Raw genomic sequence first — 19,440 nt, 5'->3', positions numbered from 1 at the left:
GGAGTTTTATTCAAAGCGAACTGTCAAGGGGGTCCCATAAATCACCCAACCGCGTAAGGAACGCAAAAATCCGGGAACATAACACCGTATGACGGAAACTAGGGCGGCAAGAGTGGAACAAAACACCAGGCATAAGGCCGAGTCTTCCACCCTTTACCAAGTATATAGATGCATTAATAATATAAGAGATATTGTGATATCCCAACCAATATCCTGTCCACCATGGAGCAATCTTCAACTTCACCTGCAACTAGCAACGCTATAAGAGGGGCTGAGCAAAAGCGGTAACATAGCCAAGCAATGGTTTTCTAGGAAGGGTGTCAAAGGTTAGAGGTTCATGGCAATTTGGGAGACTTGACGAGCAAAAGATAGGTAACGCAGCAAAGCGATAAAACAAAGCAACTAGCATAGCAATGATAGTAGTGAGATCCAGGGTAGCGGTCATCTTGCCTGAAATCCCGCAAGGAAGAAGAACGAGTCCATGAAGAAGATGAAGCCACGAAGATGAACCAAGCATAGACGAACGAATCCTCACGATCGCAACGATACAGGAACTATCGAGAAGAAGCACACAACATAGTAAACACGCCACACAAGAACAAGGCATGATGCACAACAAGCATGATGCATGACAAAGCTATATGAAGCTACTCATGGCAAGAGATGATGCAAACAAGAGCAACACATCAAGGCAAGTTTAAATGAGGCCGGGAACAACATATAACAATTCTGGTAAGTCCTCATATGCAACTTTCGAAATTGGTCCAGATCTGAATAAACCTTATGTTCAAGTTGTTAAACAGCAAGTTAAAATGCACAAAGATGATCTACACGAGATTCTAGTCAAGTTACATATAACGTTCACTTAATTCGGAGCTACGGCCTAGAAGATATGAGCAAAACAAGTTAAACATGGCATTGATGCAAAATGCAATCAAACATCAATCAAACACCTCAAAACAAGGATGCAACATGATAATATGAAGCTATATGCAAAATCAAGCAAGTTTCATATAGAGCACACTCAAAACGAAGCAACGGTGCAACACATACACCCTATACAAGATTAAAGGACAAGCTGTCCAAAACAGCAACTAGGCATCTTGCAAGCATCAAAACAACATGCTACAGGACCTCAACATAAAAACAAAAGGCATGGACATGATTTACGGGTAAATCATAACAAAACATGAACACTAAGCTATCTCCATAAATCACTAGAACATGCTCAAACACACATGGCAAGATTGCAAATAATGACAGTTCAGACTTTGCAGAAAATAACATCAGGTTGCAATGTTCAGAGCTATCAAACAACATGTTACAAGAACTTATCATGGCAAACAAAGGCATTGCATGATACTACTAAATGCATAGAACAAAAGTCCCTTACTGACCATGAGCCAAAAAGGATTAGAAAATATGATGGCACCCATGTAAACATAGCAAGGTATAATACAGATTCCAACATGGCAGGAACAACGATAACTAGGCATGTAGATGAGCTTGCACCACTCACCACAGAGCAATACATGGCATGGCAAGGCAACCAACAGTAAGAAGACATGATTATGAAGCTAAGCATGGCAAGATCAAGTTCATAGGGTGCATGTATCACTAAGAACAATCATGGTAACAACTGAACTTAATGTTAACAGGCTGACAGCAACATTATTTAGCAACTTTGGAGCAAGATTACAACAAGCTACAGCAAGCTATAATTGCAACCAGGGGCATGGATGGATAGAGCATGACATGTAGAACAAAACACCCTTGGTGAACATCTCCATATTATGCATATAATGACTTGTAGCATCACGAAATAACAGATTCAGCCTAGCAAAACAGTAACAGCAAGTACACTACTTAACAAGCTTGATTCACTCACCACAAGTCATTGCATGACAAGATAAGCATAGCATCAGCAAGAAGACATGTTTATGAAGCTAACCAAGGCAAGAACAAGTTCATAGCATGCAAGGATCAACTACAACAACCTTGGCAAAATTGAATAACATGTAAACAATCTGCCAGGAAACATTTTGTAGAAAAAGTAGAGCATGAAAATGACATGCTAGACTACTCCATAATTGCAACCAGGGGCATGCATGGATAGAGCATAACCATATGTTCAAAACATCCTTACTGAAGTATCTCAAAATATGCATGGATCTCTCTATAGCATCAAGTTTACATGGCATAAAAATAACAGCAGAACAGGGACTGAAATCAGCAACATCACGAAGCCTAGTTTGCATGCTTGTTCTAGTCACCACATTGATAACAAAAAATACATGGAATACACCACTGTAAAGATGGCATGGCATAGTTCAAAACACATGTAGACATCAACCTCATAAGATGCACACATCAAACATGGCAAAAATGACAAATGCACACATTCTGTTAACAGACAGCAGACAACATCATATAGCACTCTTGCAACGAAGATTCAGGCATGAAGATGAGCTCAAATGAACATGATGCAATGGAATGAAATGAAGTACTCATTGAGACGAACAATTTGACATATTACACGCACGCAACGGAGCAGTATGCAGCAAGATATGATGCGATGAACATGGCATAAAAATATCTCAGACTCGAGGACTTAGAGAAAAATGGACCTCGGGGGAAAGTCAATGCGGCGGTGGATCTCGCCGGAATCACCCCGGAGTTGGCCGGAGAAGGACGGAGGAGGCCGGCGTGGGGCGGATCTGGTCCAGATCGGCCGGATCCGGGCGCGGCAGCGGACAGGGAGGCGGGGCGACGTCGTTCTCCGGCGAGACGAGCTCCGGCGGAACAAGCTCCACGGCGGGGTTGGGTCCTGCGGGAGAGAGGGGGAGTAAGCGAGAGGGAGAGGCTGGCCGGAGAGGGATAGGCAGAGGCAGGCGCGACGGGGCTGGCCTGAGGAGGCACTCGCCGGCGGCAGGGCTCCGGTCGCCGGACGGCGCACGGCGGCGGCGGGACGATCAGGCTCTGCCCAATCCACGCGAGGAAGGAGCGGGGCGCTGGCGGGGCGCGAGGGCTAGCGGGGCCCGGTTCGGCCTAGCGACGGGCCGCGGATGGGCCTCGCGGGCCGCGGCGGCTGGAGGCGCGGGGAAAGCACGTGGCCTCCCCTGGTTGGCTCCAAGGCGGCGGGGACGGCGGCGCTGGCGAGCGAGACGACACCAAGTGGCAGGCAAGAGGTGGTCGGCGGCGGATCCGAGGAGAAGGGGCGGCGCTGGATCCGAGGAAGGGGTTCTAGGGGTATGGGAAGAGCTAGGGGATGCCAAAAATGGGGAGGGGGCTGCTATATATAGCAGTTTTGCTAGGGTTTGGGTCTAGGGGTGGATTCGGAGCCTCCGATCACGATCCGACGGATCCGATCGAGAGGGGGTTTAAGCCGGGTTAGAAGGGCTGGGGAGAGACCATGGTCTGCGAGAGAGGAGAGCGAGAGAGGCCCGGCAGCAGTTTCCGGATACCGAAAACGTCCGACGCTAGACCGACTATATCGCGGTTATATATTTAACGGTTGGGCAGTCAAACGAACTCCGAATGCGACGAAATTTGGCAGGCGGCCTGTCTACACTATAATAAGACCGCTCGACAAGTTTCATCCCATTCCGAGAACATTTTTATGCCGCTTATAAAATAATATTTCGGAGGTGCCACGGGCGCGTGTGAGAGTGTCGGGGCTCGGAATGGACAACGGAGTGAACCGGGGGAACCCGAACGGGTGCAAGTTTTGGAAAACATGCAGATGATATGCAGATGATGACATGGCAAAATGAAACACGCAAGCAAATGACATGGCAACAAAGGCGAATAACTGGCAGACACCTGGCGCATCGAATCCGGGGCGTTACAGCTCACTAGGGACATGTTGTGGTCTATGTATTCACACGTGTATTACGATTTCTGGATAATACAATTATAGCATGAATAACAGACAATTATCATGAACAAAGAAATATAGTAATAAACATTTTATTATTGCCTCTAGGGCATATTTCCAACAGTCTCCCACTTGCACTAGAGTTCAATAATCTAGTTACATTGTGATGAATCGAACACCCATGGAATTTTGGTGTTGATCATGTTTTGCCCTAGGGAGAGGTTTAGTCAACGGATCTGCCACATTCAGGTCCATGTGTACTTTACAAATATCTATGTCTCCATCTTGAACATTTTCACGTATGGAGTTGAAGCTACGCTTGATGTGCCTGGTCTTCTTGTGAAACCTGGGCTCCTTGGCAAGTGCAATAGCTCCAGTGTTGTCACAGAAGAGTTTGATCGGCCCCAACGCATTGGGTATGACTCCTAGGTCGGTGATGAACTCCTTCACCCAGATTGCTTCATGCGCTGCCTCTGAGGCTGCCATGTACTCTGCTTCACATGTAAATCCCGCCACGACGCTTTGCTTGCAACTGCACCAGCTTACTGCCCCACCATTCAAAATATACACGTATCTAGTTTGTGACTTAGAGTCATCCAGATCTGTGTCAAAGCTAGCATCGACGTAACCCTTTACGACAAGCTCTTCGTCACCTACATAAACGAGAAACATATCCTTAGTCCTTTTCAGGTACTTTAGGATGTTCTTGACCGCTGTCCAGTGTTCCTTGTTGGCATTACTTTGGTACCTTCCTACCAAACTTACCGCAAGGTTTACATTAGGTCTGGTGCACAGCATGGCATACATAATAGACCCTATGGCTGAGGCATAGGTGATGACACTCATCTCTTCTTTATCTTCTGTCGTGGTCGGGCATTGAGCCGAGCTCAATCTCACACCTTGCAATACAGGCAAGAACCCTTTCTTAGACTGGTCCATATTGAACTTCTTCAATATCTTATCAAGGTATGTGCTTTGTCAAAGACCCATGAGGCATCTCGATCTATCCCTATAGATCTTGATGCCTAGTATGTAAGTAGCTTCTCCAAGGTCCTTCATTGAAAAACACTTATTCAAGTAGGCCTTAATGTTGTCCAAGAGTTCTATATCATTTCCCATCAAAAGTATGTCATCTACATATAATATGAGAAATGCTACAGCGCTCACACTCACTTTCTTGTAAATGTAGGTTTCTCCATAAGTTTGCATAAACCCAAACGCTTTGATCATCTCATCAAAGCGAATATTCCAACTCTGAGATGCTTGCACCAGCCCATAAATGGATCGCTGGAGCTTGCATACCTTGTTAGCATTCTCAGGGTCGATAAAACCTTCCGGCTGCATCATATACAGTTCTTCCTTAAGATGACCGTTAAGGAATGTCGTTTTGACGTCCATTTGCCATATCTCATAATCATAGTATGCGGTAATTGCTAACATGATTCGGACGGACTTTAGCTTTGCTACGGGAGAGAATGTCTCATCGTAGTCAACCCCTTGAACTTGTCGATAACCCTTAGCGACAAGTCGAGCTTTATAGATGGTAACATTACCATCCGCGTCCGTCTTCTTCTTAAAGATCCATTTGTTTTCAATCGCTCGCCGATCATCGGGCAAGTATGTCAAAGTCCATACTTCATTTTCATACATGGATCCTATCTCGGATTGCATGGCTTCAAGCCATTTGTTGGAATCTGGGCCTGCCATCGCTTCTTCATAGTTCGAAGGTTCACCGTTGTCTAACAACATGATTTCCAGGACAGGATTGCCATACCACTCTGGTGTGGAACGTGTCCTCGTGGACCTACGAAGTTCAGTAGTAACTTGATCCGAAGTACCTTGATCATCATCATTAACTTCCTCTTCAGTTGGTGCTGGCACCACAGGAACATCTTCCTGAGCTGCGCTACTCACCGGTTCAAGAGGTAGTACTTCATCAAGTTCCACTTTCCTCCCACTTACTTCTCTCGAGAGAAACCCTTTCTCCAGAAAGGACCCGTTCTTGGCAACAAAGATCTTGCCTTCGGATCTGAGGTAGAAGGTATACCCAATGGTTTCCTTAGGGTATCCTATGAAGACGCATTTTTCCGACATGGGTTCGAGCTTTTCAGGTTGAAGTTTCTTGACATAAGCATCACATCCCCAAACTTTTAGAAACGACAGCTTAGGTTTCTTCCCAAACCATAATTCATACGGTGTCGTCTCAACGGATTTAGATGGTGCCCTATTTAAAGTGAATGTAGCTGTCTCTAGAGCATATCCCCAAAAAGATAGCGGTAAATCGGTAAGAGACATCATAGATCGCACCATATCCAATAAAGTGCGATTATGACGTTTGGACACACCGTTACGCTGAAGTGTTCCAGGCGGCGTTAGTTGTGAAACGATTCCACATTTTCTTAAGTGCGTACCAAATTTGTGACTTAAATATTCTCCTCCACGATCTGATCGTAAGAACTTTATTTTTCGGTCACGTTGATTCTCTACCTCATTCTGAAATTCCTTGAACTTTTCAAAGGTCTCAGACTTGTGTTTCATCAAGTAGACATACCCATATCTACTCAAGTCATCAGTGAGAGTGAGAACATAACGATATCCTCCGCGAGCCTCAATGCTCATTGGACCGCACACATCAGTATGTATGATTTCCAATAAGTTGGTTGCTCGCTCCATTGTCTGGAGAATGGAGTCTTGGTCATTTTGCCCATGAGGCATGGCTCGCATGTGTCAAACGATTCATAATTGAGAGACTCTAAAAGTCCATCAGCATGGAGCTTCTTCATGCGCTTGACACCAATGTGACCAAGGCGGTAGTGCCACAAGTATGTGGCACTATCGTTATCAACTTTACATCTTTTGGTATTCACACTATGAATATGTGTAACATTACATTCGAGATTCATTAAGAATAAACCATTGACCATCGGGGCATGACCATAAAACATATCTCTCATATAAATAGAACAACCATTATTCACGAATTTAAATGAGTAGCCATCTCATATTAAACGAGATCTAGATACAATGTTCATGCTCAAACTTGGCACTAAATAACAATTATTGAGGTTTAAAACTAATCCCGTAGGTAAATGTAGAGGTAGCGTGCCGACGGCAATCACATCGACCTTGGAACCATTCCCGACGCGCATTGTCACCTCGTCCTTCGCCAGTCTCCGTTTATTCCGCAGTTCCTGCTTTGAGTTACAAATATGAGCAACTGCACCGGTATCAAATACCCAGGAGCTACTACGAGTACTGGTAAGGTACACATCAATTACATGTATATCACATATACCTTTAGTGTTGCCGGCCTTCTTGTCCGCTAAGTACTTGGGGCAGTTCCGCTTCTAGTGACCACTTCCCTTGCAATAAAAGCACTCAGTCTCAGGCTTGGGTCCATTCTTTGACTTCTTCCCGGCAACTGGCTTACCGGGCGCGGCAACTCCCTTGCCGTCCTTCTTGAAGTTCTTCTTACCCTTGCCTTTCTTGAACTTAGTGGTTTTATTCACCATCAACACTTGATGTTCTTTCTTGATCTCTACCTCCGCTGATTTCAGCATTGAATATACCTCAGGAATGGTCTTTTCCATCCCCTGCACATTGAAGTTCATCACAAAGCTCTTGTAGCTCGGTGGAAGCGACTGGAGGATTCTGTCAATAACCACGTCATCCGGGAGATTAACTCCCAGCTGAGTCAGGCGGTTGTGCAACCCAGACATCTTGAGTATGTGCTCACTGACAGAACTATTTTCCTCCATCTTACAGTTGAAGAACTTGTCGGAGACTTCATATCTCTCGACCCGGGCATGAGCTTGGAAAACCATTTTCAGCTCTTCGAACATCTCATATGCTCCGTGTTGCTCAAAACGCTTTTGGAGCCCTGGTTCTAAGCTGTAAAGCATGCCGCGCTGAACGAGGGAGTAATCATCAGCACGAGACTGCCAAGCGTTCATAACGTCTTGGTTCTCTGGGATGGGTGCTTCACCTAGCGGTGCTTCTAGGACATAATATTTCTTGGCAGCTATGAGGATGATCCTCAGGTTCCGGACCCAGTCTGTATAGTTGCTGCCATCATCTTTCATCTTGGTTTTCTCTAGGAACGCGTTGAAGTTGAGGGTAACGTGGGCCATTTGATCTACAAGACATATTGTAAAGATTTTAGACTAAGTTCATGATAATTAAGTTCATCTAATCAAATTATTTAATGAACTCCCACTCAGATTAGACATCCCTCTAGTCATCTAAGTGCTACATGATCCAAGTCGACTAGGCCGTGTCTGATCATCACGTGAGACGGACTAGTCATCATCGGTGAACATCTCCATGTTGATCGTATCTTCCATACGACTCATGTTCGACCTTTCAGTCTCTTGTGTTCCGAGGTCATGTCTGTACATGCTAGGCTCGTCAAGTTAACCTAAGTGTTTCGCATGTGTAAATCTGTCTTACACCCGTTGTATGTGAACGTTAGAATCTATCACACCCGATCATCACGTGGTGCTTCGAAACGATGAACTTTCGCAATGGTGCACAGTTAGGGTGAACACTTTCTTGAAATTATTATGAGGGATCATCTTATTTACTATCGTCGTTCTAAGTAAACAAGATTCATAAACATAATAAACATCACATGCAATTAAACAGTGACATGATATGGCCAATATCATATAGCTCCTTTGATCTCCATCTTCGGGGCTCCATGATCATCTTCGTCACCGGCATGACACCATGATCTCCATCATCATGATCTCCATCATCGTGTCTCCACAAAGTTGCTCGCCAACTATTACTTCTACTACTATGGCTAACGGTTTAGCAATAAAGTAAAGTAATTACATGGCGTTAAATCATTGACACGCAGGTCATAGAATAATTAAGACAACTCCTATGGCTCCTGCCGGTTGTCATACTCATCGACATGCAAGTTGTAATTCCTATTACAAGAACATGATCTCATACATCACAATATATCATTCATCATTCATCACAACTTTTGGCCATATCACATCACAAATCATATGCTGCAAAAACAAGTTAGACGTCCTCTAATTGTTGTTGCATGTTTTACGTGGCTGCAATAGGGTTCTAGCAAGAACGTTTTCTTACCTATGTAAAAGCCATAACGTGATTTGTCAACTTCTATTTACCCTTCATAAGGACCCTTTTCATCGAATCCGCTCCAACTAAAGTGGGAGAGACAGACACCCGCTAGCCACCTTATGCAACTAGTGCATGTCAGTCGGTGGAACCTGTCTCACGTAAGCGTACGTGTAAGGTCGGTCCGGGCCGCTTCATCCCACAATACCGCTGAAGCAAAATAAGACTAGTAGTGGCAAGAAAGTTGACAACATCTACGCCCACAACAAATTTGTGTTCTACTCACGCAAAGAGAACTATGCATAGACCTAGCTCATGATGCCACTGTTGGGGAACGTTGCAGAAAATAAAAAAATTCCTACGATTTCACCAAGGTCAATCTATGAGTTCATCTAGCAACGAGATAGAGGAGTGCATCTACATACCCTTGTAGATCGAGCGGAAGCGTTCAAGAGAACGGGGTTGAGGGAGTCGTACTCGTCGTGATCCAAATCACCGGAGATCCTAGCGCCGAACGGACGGCACCTCCACGTTCAACACACGTACGGTCAGCGAGACGTCTCCTCCTTCTTGATCCAGCAAGGGGGGAGGATAGGTTGATGAAGATCCAGCAGCACGACGGCGTGGTGGTGGATGCAGCAGGGATCTCGGCAGGGCTTCGCCAAGCGTCTGCGAGAGGGAGAGGTGTAGCAAGGGGGAAGGGAGGCGCCAAGTGCAAGGGTGCGGCTGCCCTCCCCCCCCCTCTTTATATAGGGCCCCTAAGGAGGGGGGCGCCGGCCCTAGGAGATGGGATCTCCTAGGGGGGGCGGCGGCCAAGGGGGTGCCTTGCCCCCCAAGGCAAGTGGAGGCGCCCCCCACCCTAGGGTTTCCAACCCTAGGCGCAGGGAGGGCCCAAGGGGGGCGCACCAGCCCACCAGGGGCTGGTTCCCCTCCCACTTCAGCCCATGGGGCCCTCCGGGATAGGTGGCCCCACCCGGTGGACCCCCGGGACCCTTCCGGTGGTCCCGGTACAATACCGGTAACCCCTGAAACTTTCCCGACGGCCGAAACTTCACTTCCTATATATAATTCTTTACCTCTGTACCATTCCGGAACTCCTCGTGACGTCCAAGATCTCATCCGGGACTCCGGACAACTTTCGGTTTACTGCATACTCATATCTCTACAACCCTAGCGTCACCGGACCTTAAGTGTGTAGATCCTACGGGTTCGGAAGACATGCAGACATGACCGAGACGCCTCTCCGGTCAATAACCAACAGCGGAATCTGGATACCCATGTTGGCTCCCACATGCTCCTCGATGATCTCATCGGATGAACCATGATGTCGAGGATTCAAACAACCCTATATATAATTCCCTTTGTCAATCGGTACGTTACTTGCCCGAGACTCGATCGTCGGTATCCCAATACCTCGTTTAATCTCGTTACCGGCAAGTCACTTTACTCGTACCGTAATGCATGATCCCGTGACCAAACACTTGGTCACATTGAGCTCATTATGATGATGCATTACCGAGTGGGCCCAGAGATACCTCTCCGTCATACGGAGTGACAAATCCCAGTCTTGATTCGTGCCAACCCAACAGACACTTTCGGAGATACCCGTAGTGCACCTTTATAGTCACCCAGTTACGTTGTGACGTTTGGCACACCCAAAGCACTCCTGCGGTATCCGGGAGTTGCACAATCTCATGGTCTAAGGAAGTGATACTTGACATTTGGAAAAGCTCTAGCTAAACGAACTACACGATCTTTGAGCTATGCTTAGGATTGGGTCTTGTCCATCACATCATTCTCCTAATGATGTGATCCCGTTATCAATGACATCCAATGTCCATAGTCAGGAAACCATGACTATCCGTTGATCAACGAGCTAGTCAACTAGAGGCTCACTAGGGACATGTTGTGGTCTATGTATTCACACGTGTATTATGATTTCCGGATAATACAATTATAGCATGAATAAGAGACAATTATCATGAACAAAGAAATATAATAATAACCATTTTATTATTGCCTCTAGGGCATATTTCCAACACATCCATCTCCTTCTCGGTTATGTTTAATGGAGAAAAATTGGAAGAGTTTAACCCTATGCGTGACATCCGTCAAGGGGATCCTATTTCACCCTATTTGTTTTTGCTGGCAGCAGAGGGCCTTTTGTGCCTCTTAAAATCTCGTGTTCAGTCATCTAACCTCGGAGGAATAAAAGTGGCTTCAATGGCTCCGCCGATAAACCACTTGTTGTTTGCAGATGACAGCCTGTTGTTTTTTAAAAGCAAATTCAGAAGGGGCGGAAGAAGTTTCTCTCTTATTGGAGACCTATGCAAGGGTTTTTGGTCAAAGAGTAAACGGGGACAAATCGTCATGTTTTTTCAGCAAGAGTTGTCTAGAATCAGTGAGATAGCAGGTGAAACAAGTCTTGCAAGTTCCCAGTGAACAACTTAGTGAGAAATATTTGGGGCTGCCTACGGACGTGGGCTCATCCAAAAATGGAGCGTTCAAGTATCTTATTGATCACCTATGGAACAAGATAAGAGGATGTATGGAGAAGTCACTCTCTGCAGCAGGGAAGGATGTGCTTATCAAATCAGTAGCACAAGCCATTCCGTTCTTCTCGATGTCTTGTTTCAAGCTGCCTAGAGGATTATGTGAAAAGTTAACTTCTGCTATAAGAGCTTTCTGCTAGGGTAGCAAACAAGGGAAGAGGAAAACCTATTGGGTGTCTTGGGATAGCATGACAATGCCGAGGTATATGGGTGGTCTTGGCTTTCGTGATTTTGAACTTTTTAACTTGGCTCTCCTGGCTCGGCAATCTTGGAGGATTTTGGTCTCTCGGATTCACTAAGTGCTCGAATTCTAAAAGCAGTATACTTCCCAAACAAGTCAATCCTTGATGCCAATATTGGAAGCCATCCATCTCAAGTTTGGAGATCTATTCTGGAAGGAAGGGATATTATGAAGCAGGGCTTGATTAGGCGAATTGGGGACGGATCAGAGACGAAAATATGGAGTACCAACTGGATCCCTCGGGCTGAGTTAATGAGGCCACTGGTCTCTAGAGTTCCAGACCCACCCCAACTAGTGGCTGATTTGATTGATTTAGGAAATGCACGCTGGAATATGGAGCTTGTGAATCAGGTGTTTTTGCAGTTTGATGCAGAGGCAATCTTTCAGATCCTGATCTGCCTTAGGAATGTGGCGGATTATTGGTCCTGGATGTATGAGAAATCGGGCATCTTCAATGTTCGGTCTTGTTATCGCATGATAGTTGAAACCAAGAAAAGGCGAGAGTACTGGTTGGAGTCACGCCCGGCTGCGTCTAACCGCCGAGAGGACGAGTTCGCTTGGGTTCGACTATGGAAGACCATTGTTCCGGCTAAGATTCGGGTTTTCTTGTGGAGGCTTGCACGCCAGTCTATCCCAACGGAGGACGTCAGAATGCACCGGAATATGACTACGAGCTGCACATGTGCTATTTGTGGAACTCCGGACTCCTGGAAGCACAGTCTGCTGGAGTGTACTGTTGCTCGCTGTGTTTGGTCACTGGTTGATCAAGAGTTGATTTATGAACTGCAGAGCAACACCGAACATAACGCAAGGAGGTGGTTATTTACCATGATCGAGCAACTTTCACATGAAAAGTTCATCAAAGTAGCAGTTACCCTTTGGGCCATATGGTGGGCGAGACGGAAGCTAATACATGAAGGAATAAACCAAAGCCCTCTGTCGACATTTATGTTCATCACACATTTTATCTCTCAGCTAGAACAGGAGAAGCACACAGCCCAAGACCATGTGACCAGTCCTGTGGTTGCAATTCCGAGAAGATGGATGCTGGCAACACCGGGCTGCGCCAAGATCAATGTGGACGCCGCGGTTTCACGAGGAGTTGGAGCAGTCGCGACAGTGTGCAGGAACAATAGTGGAGACTATCTTGGATCCTCGGCGTTTGTCGTACGAGGGTTGATAGATCCGCCTACTCTTGAAGCTATTGCATGCAGAGAAGATTTATCCTTGGCCGAAGATTTGGGGCTCTAGAATTTGGTGATTGCGTCGGACTGTCAAGAGGTAGTGAAGCATATCAAAGAAAGATCAGGTGGAAACTACGGTGGAGTGGTGAAAGAGATAACTTCGTGGCAATCTTTTTTTAGTTCTTGCTGTTTTAAGTTTGAATCTAGAGTCTCAAATTTCGAGCCTCGTAAATTAGCTAGGCATGCTGTAAAGTTGGTTCATGGCCGACATATTTGGCTGGGACTACCCCATGACACTTGTGTAATACCGGTAGCAATACCAACTAATGAATAAAGCCTAGCTTTTATGCTAAAAAAATGTACACTAAAAAAATCAATTGTTTGGTTGCCCACGTGTTTGGATGGGCTTGCATGACACAAAGCTCTAAGCTGCTTTGAGCGTGGCTCTGAAGAAACGGACGTGATTGCAGCTAAAAAATTCTGTGTGCACATAGTGACTTACCTCTTGTGCTATGCAAGAGATTAGCAATTCAAGTTACATCGACTTGTCAGATTACACAGCAATTCAAGTTCTCATCGACTTGTCTACAAACTAGCACTCAATTACCCACATATGCGATAGGAAAGCATACACAACTGATGTGATGAAACACATCGGTACACAACCTGCAGCACATTCCTCTTCTTTTGCACTAGTAAATCAAGAGTCCTCTCCAGCAGTTCATGGCTTGAATTGGCCGAGTTTGCCATGGGCTTGAAAGCATACACAACATCGATGATGAAGAAGAAGACCCAGCCTGCCGTGCCCATATATACAACATCCAGCATCAGGATTTAAACCCCGATGCGTCAAAAATACCACTGTCCTCCTAACCATCCAATCACAGTTTGGTTCACAGGTTTGTGACTGGGTTTTGGTGGTTTCGAAGTGAAGAGACGATTTCTAAACTCCCTCAGGTCGTGTTCGGTTGACAGGGTTGTGAAGAGGTTTTGGCTGGTATTGGGGTGAATTTAATCCCCTACAAGTCAAAACCCCCCAAAATCCCCTTCAATCCTCTTAACAAAGGGTGTAACCGAACTAAGGCACAGAGGCAGGACGAAAAATATAGTTATCCCTTTCCTCGGCTAGGCTAGGCTAGGCTAGGCTAGGCTCCATCAGGCTCGCAGAGAACACAAAAATGCTGCGAGTAACCAAAGATGGCTGAGCGTAGGAACTTTTGGCCGTCACGGACAGGCCAGGTGTGCCGGAGATTTCCTTCAAGTCTCCCGCGATGGCGCGATCGGTCTCGCCTCGCGCACGCGTGGCCCACCTGCTCGCACGGCTGCACCCCGTGTCAATGGCAGACTGATTCGCCCATGCAGATGCACAGGACTTGGTACCCAGCCGCCAAACGCTCCCCAACACCTGCGCTCGGCGCGCTCGTCTCTTCAACTCGATCGCTCCTCTCTGCCTAAGACTAACTGACCACAGATCTCCCTCTGCACTGCACTGCTGCACCGACGTACGTCCGATGCACGTGTTGGTGGCGGTCATGGGCGGCGCCGCCGCGGCCATCGGTTGCGCGGCGAAGGCGACATACCTGTGCGTCAAAAAGAGGATTAAGAAGAAGAAAATGGGGGAGACTAGCAACGGCGAGTGGCTGCCGGAGCACCGCTCCTTCTCGCTGTCCGAGATCAAGGCGGCGACCCGGAACTTCAGCGAGGCGCTGGTGGTCGGCGTGGGCAGGCGGGGGAAGGTGTTCCGCGGCGTCGTGGACGGCGGCACCGCGGTGGCCATCAAGCGGGCGGACCCGTCGCCGGGCCGGAGCGCGCGCGAGTTCCGGGCGGAGATCGAGGCGCTGTCCAACCTGCGACACCGGCACCTCATCCCGCTCCTCGGCTTCTGCTCGGACAGGGAGGAGACCATCCTCGTGTACCGGTACATGCCGCGCGGCACGCTGCGGGAGCACCTGCGCGGCGAAAGCGGCAAGCCGGTGATGCCGTGGTGGCGCCGCCTCGACGCGTGCATGGGCGCCGCGCGGGGCCTGCACTGCCTGCACGCCGGCGGCGTCGTCCACGGCGACGTCAAGGCCACCACCGTCCTCCTCGACGAGAACTGGGTCGCCAAGCTCTCGGACTTCGGCCTCTCCAACTCCAAGCACGCCACGATGAAGTCCGACGTCTACTCCTTAGGCGTCGTGCTCTTCGAGGCGCTCATGGCGCGGCCGGCGCTGCCGCCAGGGGACCAGGCCGTCGGCCTCGCCGAACACGGGCTGGAATGCCACCGGAACGGCACCCTGCCGGACGCCGTCGACGCGGTGATCAAGGACCAGGTCGCGCCGGAATGCCTTGAGAAGTTCGCTGAGACGGCCGTGGAGTGTCTTGCGCACGAAGGCACGGAGCGGCCGGCCATGGGCGACGTGCTATGGAACCTAGAGTTGTCGATGCAGCTGCAGCTGATTAATCACAAGAGGACGTGACAAGGAGCCGTATTGGTGTACAACAAAATCAAATGTTCGTCGTGTCGTGGTTTTGGTGCTATAGCAGCACAGCTAGGTGTGCCCACCATAGTTCACGCCTAGAAGAGCTCTCAGATGAAAATTGTAAATCATTGCAGTGCGATGGTTCAGGTTTTTGGGTTAAAGATGATGCATATGAAAGAAAAAGGAAAAGATGTAGCAGCACAACACATGAACTTTTTTGAGCAATGCCATGAACTTTTTCAGCCCTAAGAGCATCTCTAGCAGACCCCTATCGCGCGGACCTTTAAAGTGAGTATATGGGCCACGGAAACCGTGTTTTGAGGACTGGCACGGGTTGCGACCGAACAGACCCTGCAAGGTCGAACAGTAAAACAGAATATTTTGCAGCCCACGCCAGCCCTCAATCAGAAAAAACAAATTAGACAATTTGACCGCAATTTCGATAAATGGCTACACATTCGAACAATCAAACATAGTTTGCACGGAAATTAGTTTTCATCCATGACCCAAAAGAACTCATACAAAATCCATCGATCAAGGCTTGATCAATGTCGACGGCGTTGTCGTTCAACATGTGCACAAACTCGGCAGTCACATCATGCAAACCTGCGCTATAATTTTGCTTCACAAGTCAAGAACAATCACAATGGCGAAAAGTGAAAACAACTAAAAGAAAATCAAAGTTTCATACCTTGCGCCCATTATGTCGGACACCTCGGCGGCCGCGGCGACAGCGGCAGCGGCAGCGGCGGGCGTCCTTGGGGAAGCTCGTGCGGTGGCGACCGGAGGAGGTGGTGGCGCAGTTCTCACGGTACCTTTTTTGGCCGCCTTCAGTTTCACCCCCGCCACCTTGTGCATCTTCACTAGCGGGATGGGGACGGCCTGGACCGGATTCGCAATGGCGGCGACGGCTGCGGGAGCGACGGTCTGGACGACGAAGTTGCCCTAGCGCTTGCGGGGATGGGCGGTGGAGGCTTGAACGGCGACGGGCGCGACACAGCTGGCGACGAGATCTGCTTGAGGGGTTGGCGCGTCCATGACTTCTACGGTGATGGGCGACGACTGGGAGGCGTCCATGGTGGCGGTACAGTGCCGCGGAAGGTGGTCTGAAGCAAGTGGAGGAAGATCAATGGCGACAGAGGGAAGGGAGAGCGGGAACTGCCACGTGGAGATGTCCCTCCCGCCAAATCTCGCTAGCTATAGGGGTCACCCTCGGGTCGGCCTCCCACCCCGTGTTTCTGAAGGTTGATGGGGAGAATTTGCCGCGCCCCACAAAAAAATTTAAAGGCCGCGGTCCGATACGGTATCTGTTCGGGCCACTTTTTCGTGCAAAACTGTAAACTGGCAGTTATTTTGCAGTTCGGCACGATATAAGGGGTCTACTAGAGATGCTCTAACTTATTTGAGCCACTTGAACTTGTCATAAAACAATAACCATCCGGACAACAGCTACAAGCTCTTGATACCAGATGCATACCTACATCGGTAACCCTGGTCTTTGAGGAGATCTCGTCGGCATGAACTGCTCAACACATGATGTAGAGCAAAGTGATCTTAAAGATACATGCCATCCATTTACCTTGCCATGAGCATGGGATTTCGTGATGGGTCTATGGACACTTTTCTGATCTTGTGACGCTTGGTCTTCGGTGTGTCTCAAGGGAGAAACAAACTTACTGGTGCCAATGTTTGAGGAAAGTTTGCAGGGAAACGGGTAAAAAGTGTTTATCTATGCAAGAAAAGGCCATTGAACCCGATAAGGCTCCTGAGAGAGAAAATGTATTTCGGGGGGAGCGTTTTGGCTCCCGGGAGCACTTGCTCCCGGATGAACAATACCTCAAAAAAGTGGTAAATGTTTTAGTAAAAAAGTTCTGGATTTTTTTGTGGATGTTCGTGTTAGTGTCGTAAGCAGGCTTAACAATTTTCGTGCAAAACGGAGCAGTGGTGTTTCGTCAGTGAAAAACAATTTTTAGGTAACATTTGGTGTTCAAATATTATTATTTTTGCACAGGCCAAAATGTTTAACCTGTTTGCCTAAAACTTTGAGGTAGCATTTGGATGTACCTATGAATACATAAAAAAAAATTGGGATTTTTTTGACATTTAAAAAAATCATTTTTCACGCGTGAGCCAAATTGGATTTCGGGAAAAAGTCCTTTCATTCTCCCCAAAAGAAGGCGATCAAGTTTGAGAAGGAAGGAAAAAACTCACTCACTAGACGAAAGCAGAGCTCCATTCGATTTCTATATTGTCGTTGTGTGTTGAGGGGATAAGTTCTCCCATGCTTCTGATGCGAAAGCAGAGGCCCTATTCGATTTCTGTATCATCGGCGTGTCATGAGAGGATAGCATGCACTGAAGTTTTATAGGTTCACATGTTAACATACAGTACGTCCAAGATTTCTCTTTTATAGCTCTTTTTTTTGGCGGCGCTACGGCGGACTAACGCCGGCCTGAACCATTTCATTGATAACAGAGTACATTTACAAGGCAGGGGGGGGGGGGGGGTGAGAGTACAAATCAATTAAGCTACAACCCCATAGATAAGTGGAACAACATGGTACTCCAATCTCGAAGAAGGTACTGAACTTTCTCATTAGAGCATCTATTGGACCAAAGCATGAGGGCGTTGGCAGCCGAGTGGGCTACGAGGTTGATCGGTTGAAGTTCATTCCAAGAAGCTTTTGCATTTCTTCTTTTCCAAATATTCCACATAATAGCAATGATAACCGTGGAGCGAGGTTTGTTGGTCAGTCCCTGTCCCAGAGATGGTGTAGGTCCACCAGTAGCGTGGCAGTAATTGAATTCAACTCTTCCCAAAACGGACGCAGCAGGTGGCATTGAAGGAGGAGGTGAGTGATTGATTCGGTATCCGGGCAGAACGGCCAGCAGACGGAGGTTAACCCCCTTTGAAACGTCTTTTGTTGGTGAATAGCCGATTTTTGTGTGCTAGCCAAAGAAAAATTCTGCATTTGTTGGGTGAATAGTTCTTCCAAATGGCCGTTGCGAAGGGGTCAATTGGCTTGTTGATCCAAACAGTCTTGTAAGACAAGTTGCAACTCATAGGGTTGCCATCAAAACGTCCTGTTCGTTTGTCCATTACCTGCAAATTCAAGGAAACAAATGCAAGCATAGCGCGAAGGTTTTCCAATTCAAGTTCGGCGGCATGAGTAAGGCGAGGAACCAGGTCAATGTTCAAAGCAGGATAGCCTAGCACCCGTGCGACAGTGGCCGCGGGTCTGAGAGTATGAGAGAAAAGAGCAGGGGAAATTGTTGCAAGGTTTTCAGTGGATCCTTTAAACCATATATCTAGCCAGAAAGCGGTTGTCATACCATTACCGATATCCACCTTAGTCAGTGGCCAAGCTAGCGAGATATTACTGAGGGGGCAAATAGCCAAATATAATTGTGTGGAGGGGCCAAATATTGTATTTCTCTTAATTTGTGTCATCCTAAACAATGTTTCTTCACAAAATATTCATGGGCTGGGGGGGGGGGGGGGGGGGGCATGAAACCTGCAGCACACCACATAGCTCCGCCAGTGACCTTAGTTATGGATCGGAAGACACACCACATAGCTCCGCCAGTGACCTTAGTTATGGATCGGAAGAATTCTAGCCCCTTGGCAATATCATGCCAAATGTTAGACTCAAAGGGATGCAGAGAATCAAGGTCATGAGTATCATACCATCCATATTTCACAGCAAGATGAGAGCTACCTCTGGAAGCAATGTACGAGTGAAGTTTATTTAGATGGGAAAGAAGCAGGCAAGAGTTTAAGTGTTGGAGAGAGGAGAAACATAGACCTCCCATGTGAGAACGGCACACAAACAAATTCTCAATCTACTTTACACTGCCCACCAAACACCTTTTCCTGACCCGCCCAAAAAAATGACCTGGACAATGCCCACCAGGAGCAGTAGAGCAGTTATGGCGTAGATAGGTAAGGCCCTAAGGACCGCACGAACCAGAATGGCACGGCCGGCAAGAGATAGAAGCACCCCTCGCCACCCAGCTAGACGACAATC

At 47.5% G+C, this 19,440-nt stretch overlaps 1 protein-coding gene across 1 annotated transcript; it reads left to right on the top strand.

Moving 5' to 3' along the window:
* The first annotated feature begins 14,411 nt into the window (after window positions 1-14,411).
* On the top strand, window positions 14,412-15,617 carry LOC123134601 (receptor-like protein kinase ANXUR2). Its single transcript, XM_044553821.1, has one exon. It carries the CDS (start codon window positions 14,463-14,465, stop codon window positions 15,408-15,410), a length of 948 nt encoding a protein of 315 aa, XP_044409756.1. The 5' UTR covers window positions 14,412-14,462; the 3' UTR covers window positions 15,411-15,617.
* Window positions 15,618-19,440: the final 3,823 nt, after the last annotated feature.

This window comes from Triticum aestivum, chromosome 6B (genome assembly GCF_018294505.1).
Source record: "Triticum aestivum cultivar Chinese Spring chromosome 6B, IWGSC CS RefSeq v2.1, whole genome shotgun sequence".
Classification (NCBI taxonomy): domain Eukaryota; kingdom Viridiplantae; phylum Streptophyta; class Magnoliopsida; order Poales; family Poaceae; genus Triticum; species Triticum aestivum.
The sequence above is the reverse complement of the archived record's forward strand: the minus strand, read 5'-3'. Positions and strand labels throughout refer to the sequence as shown.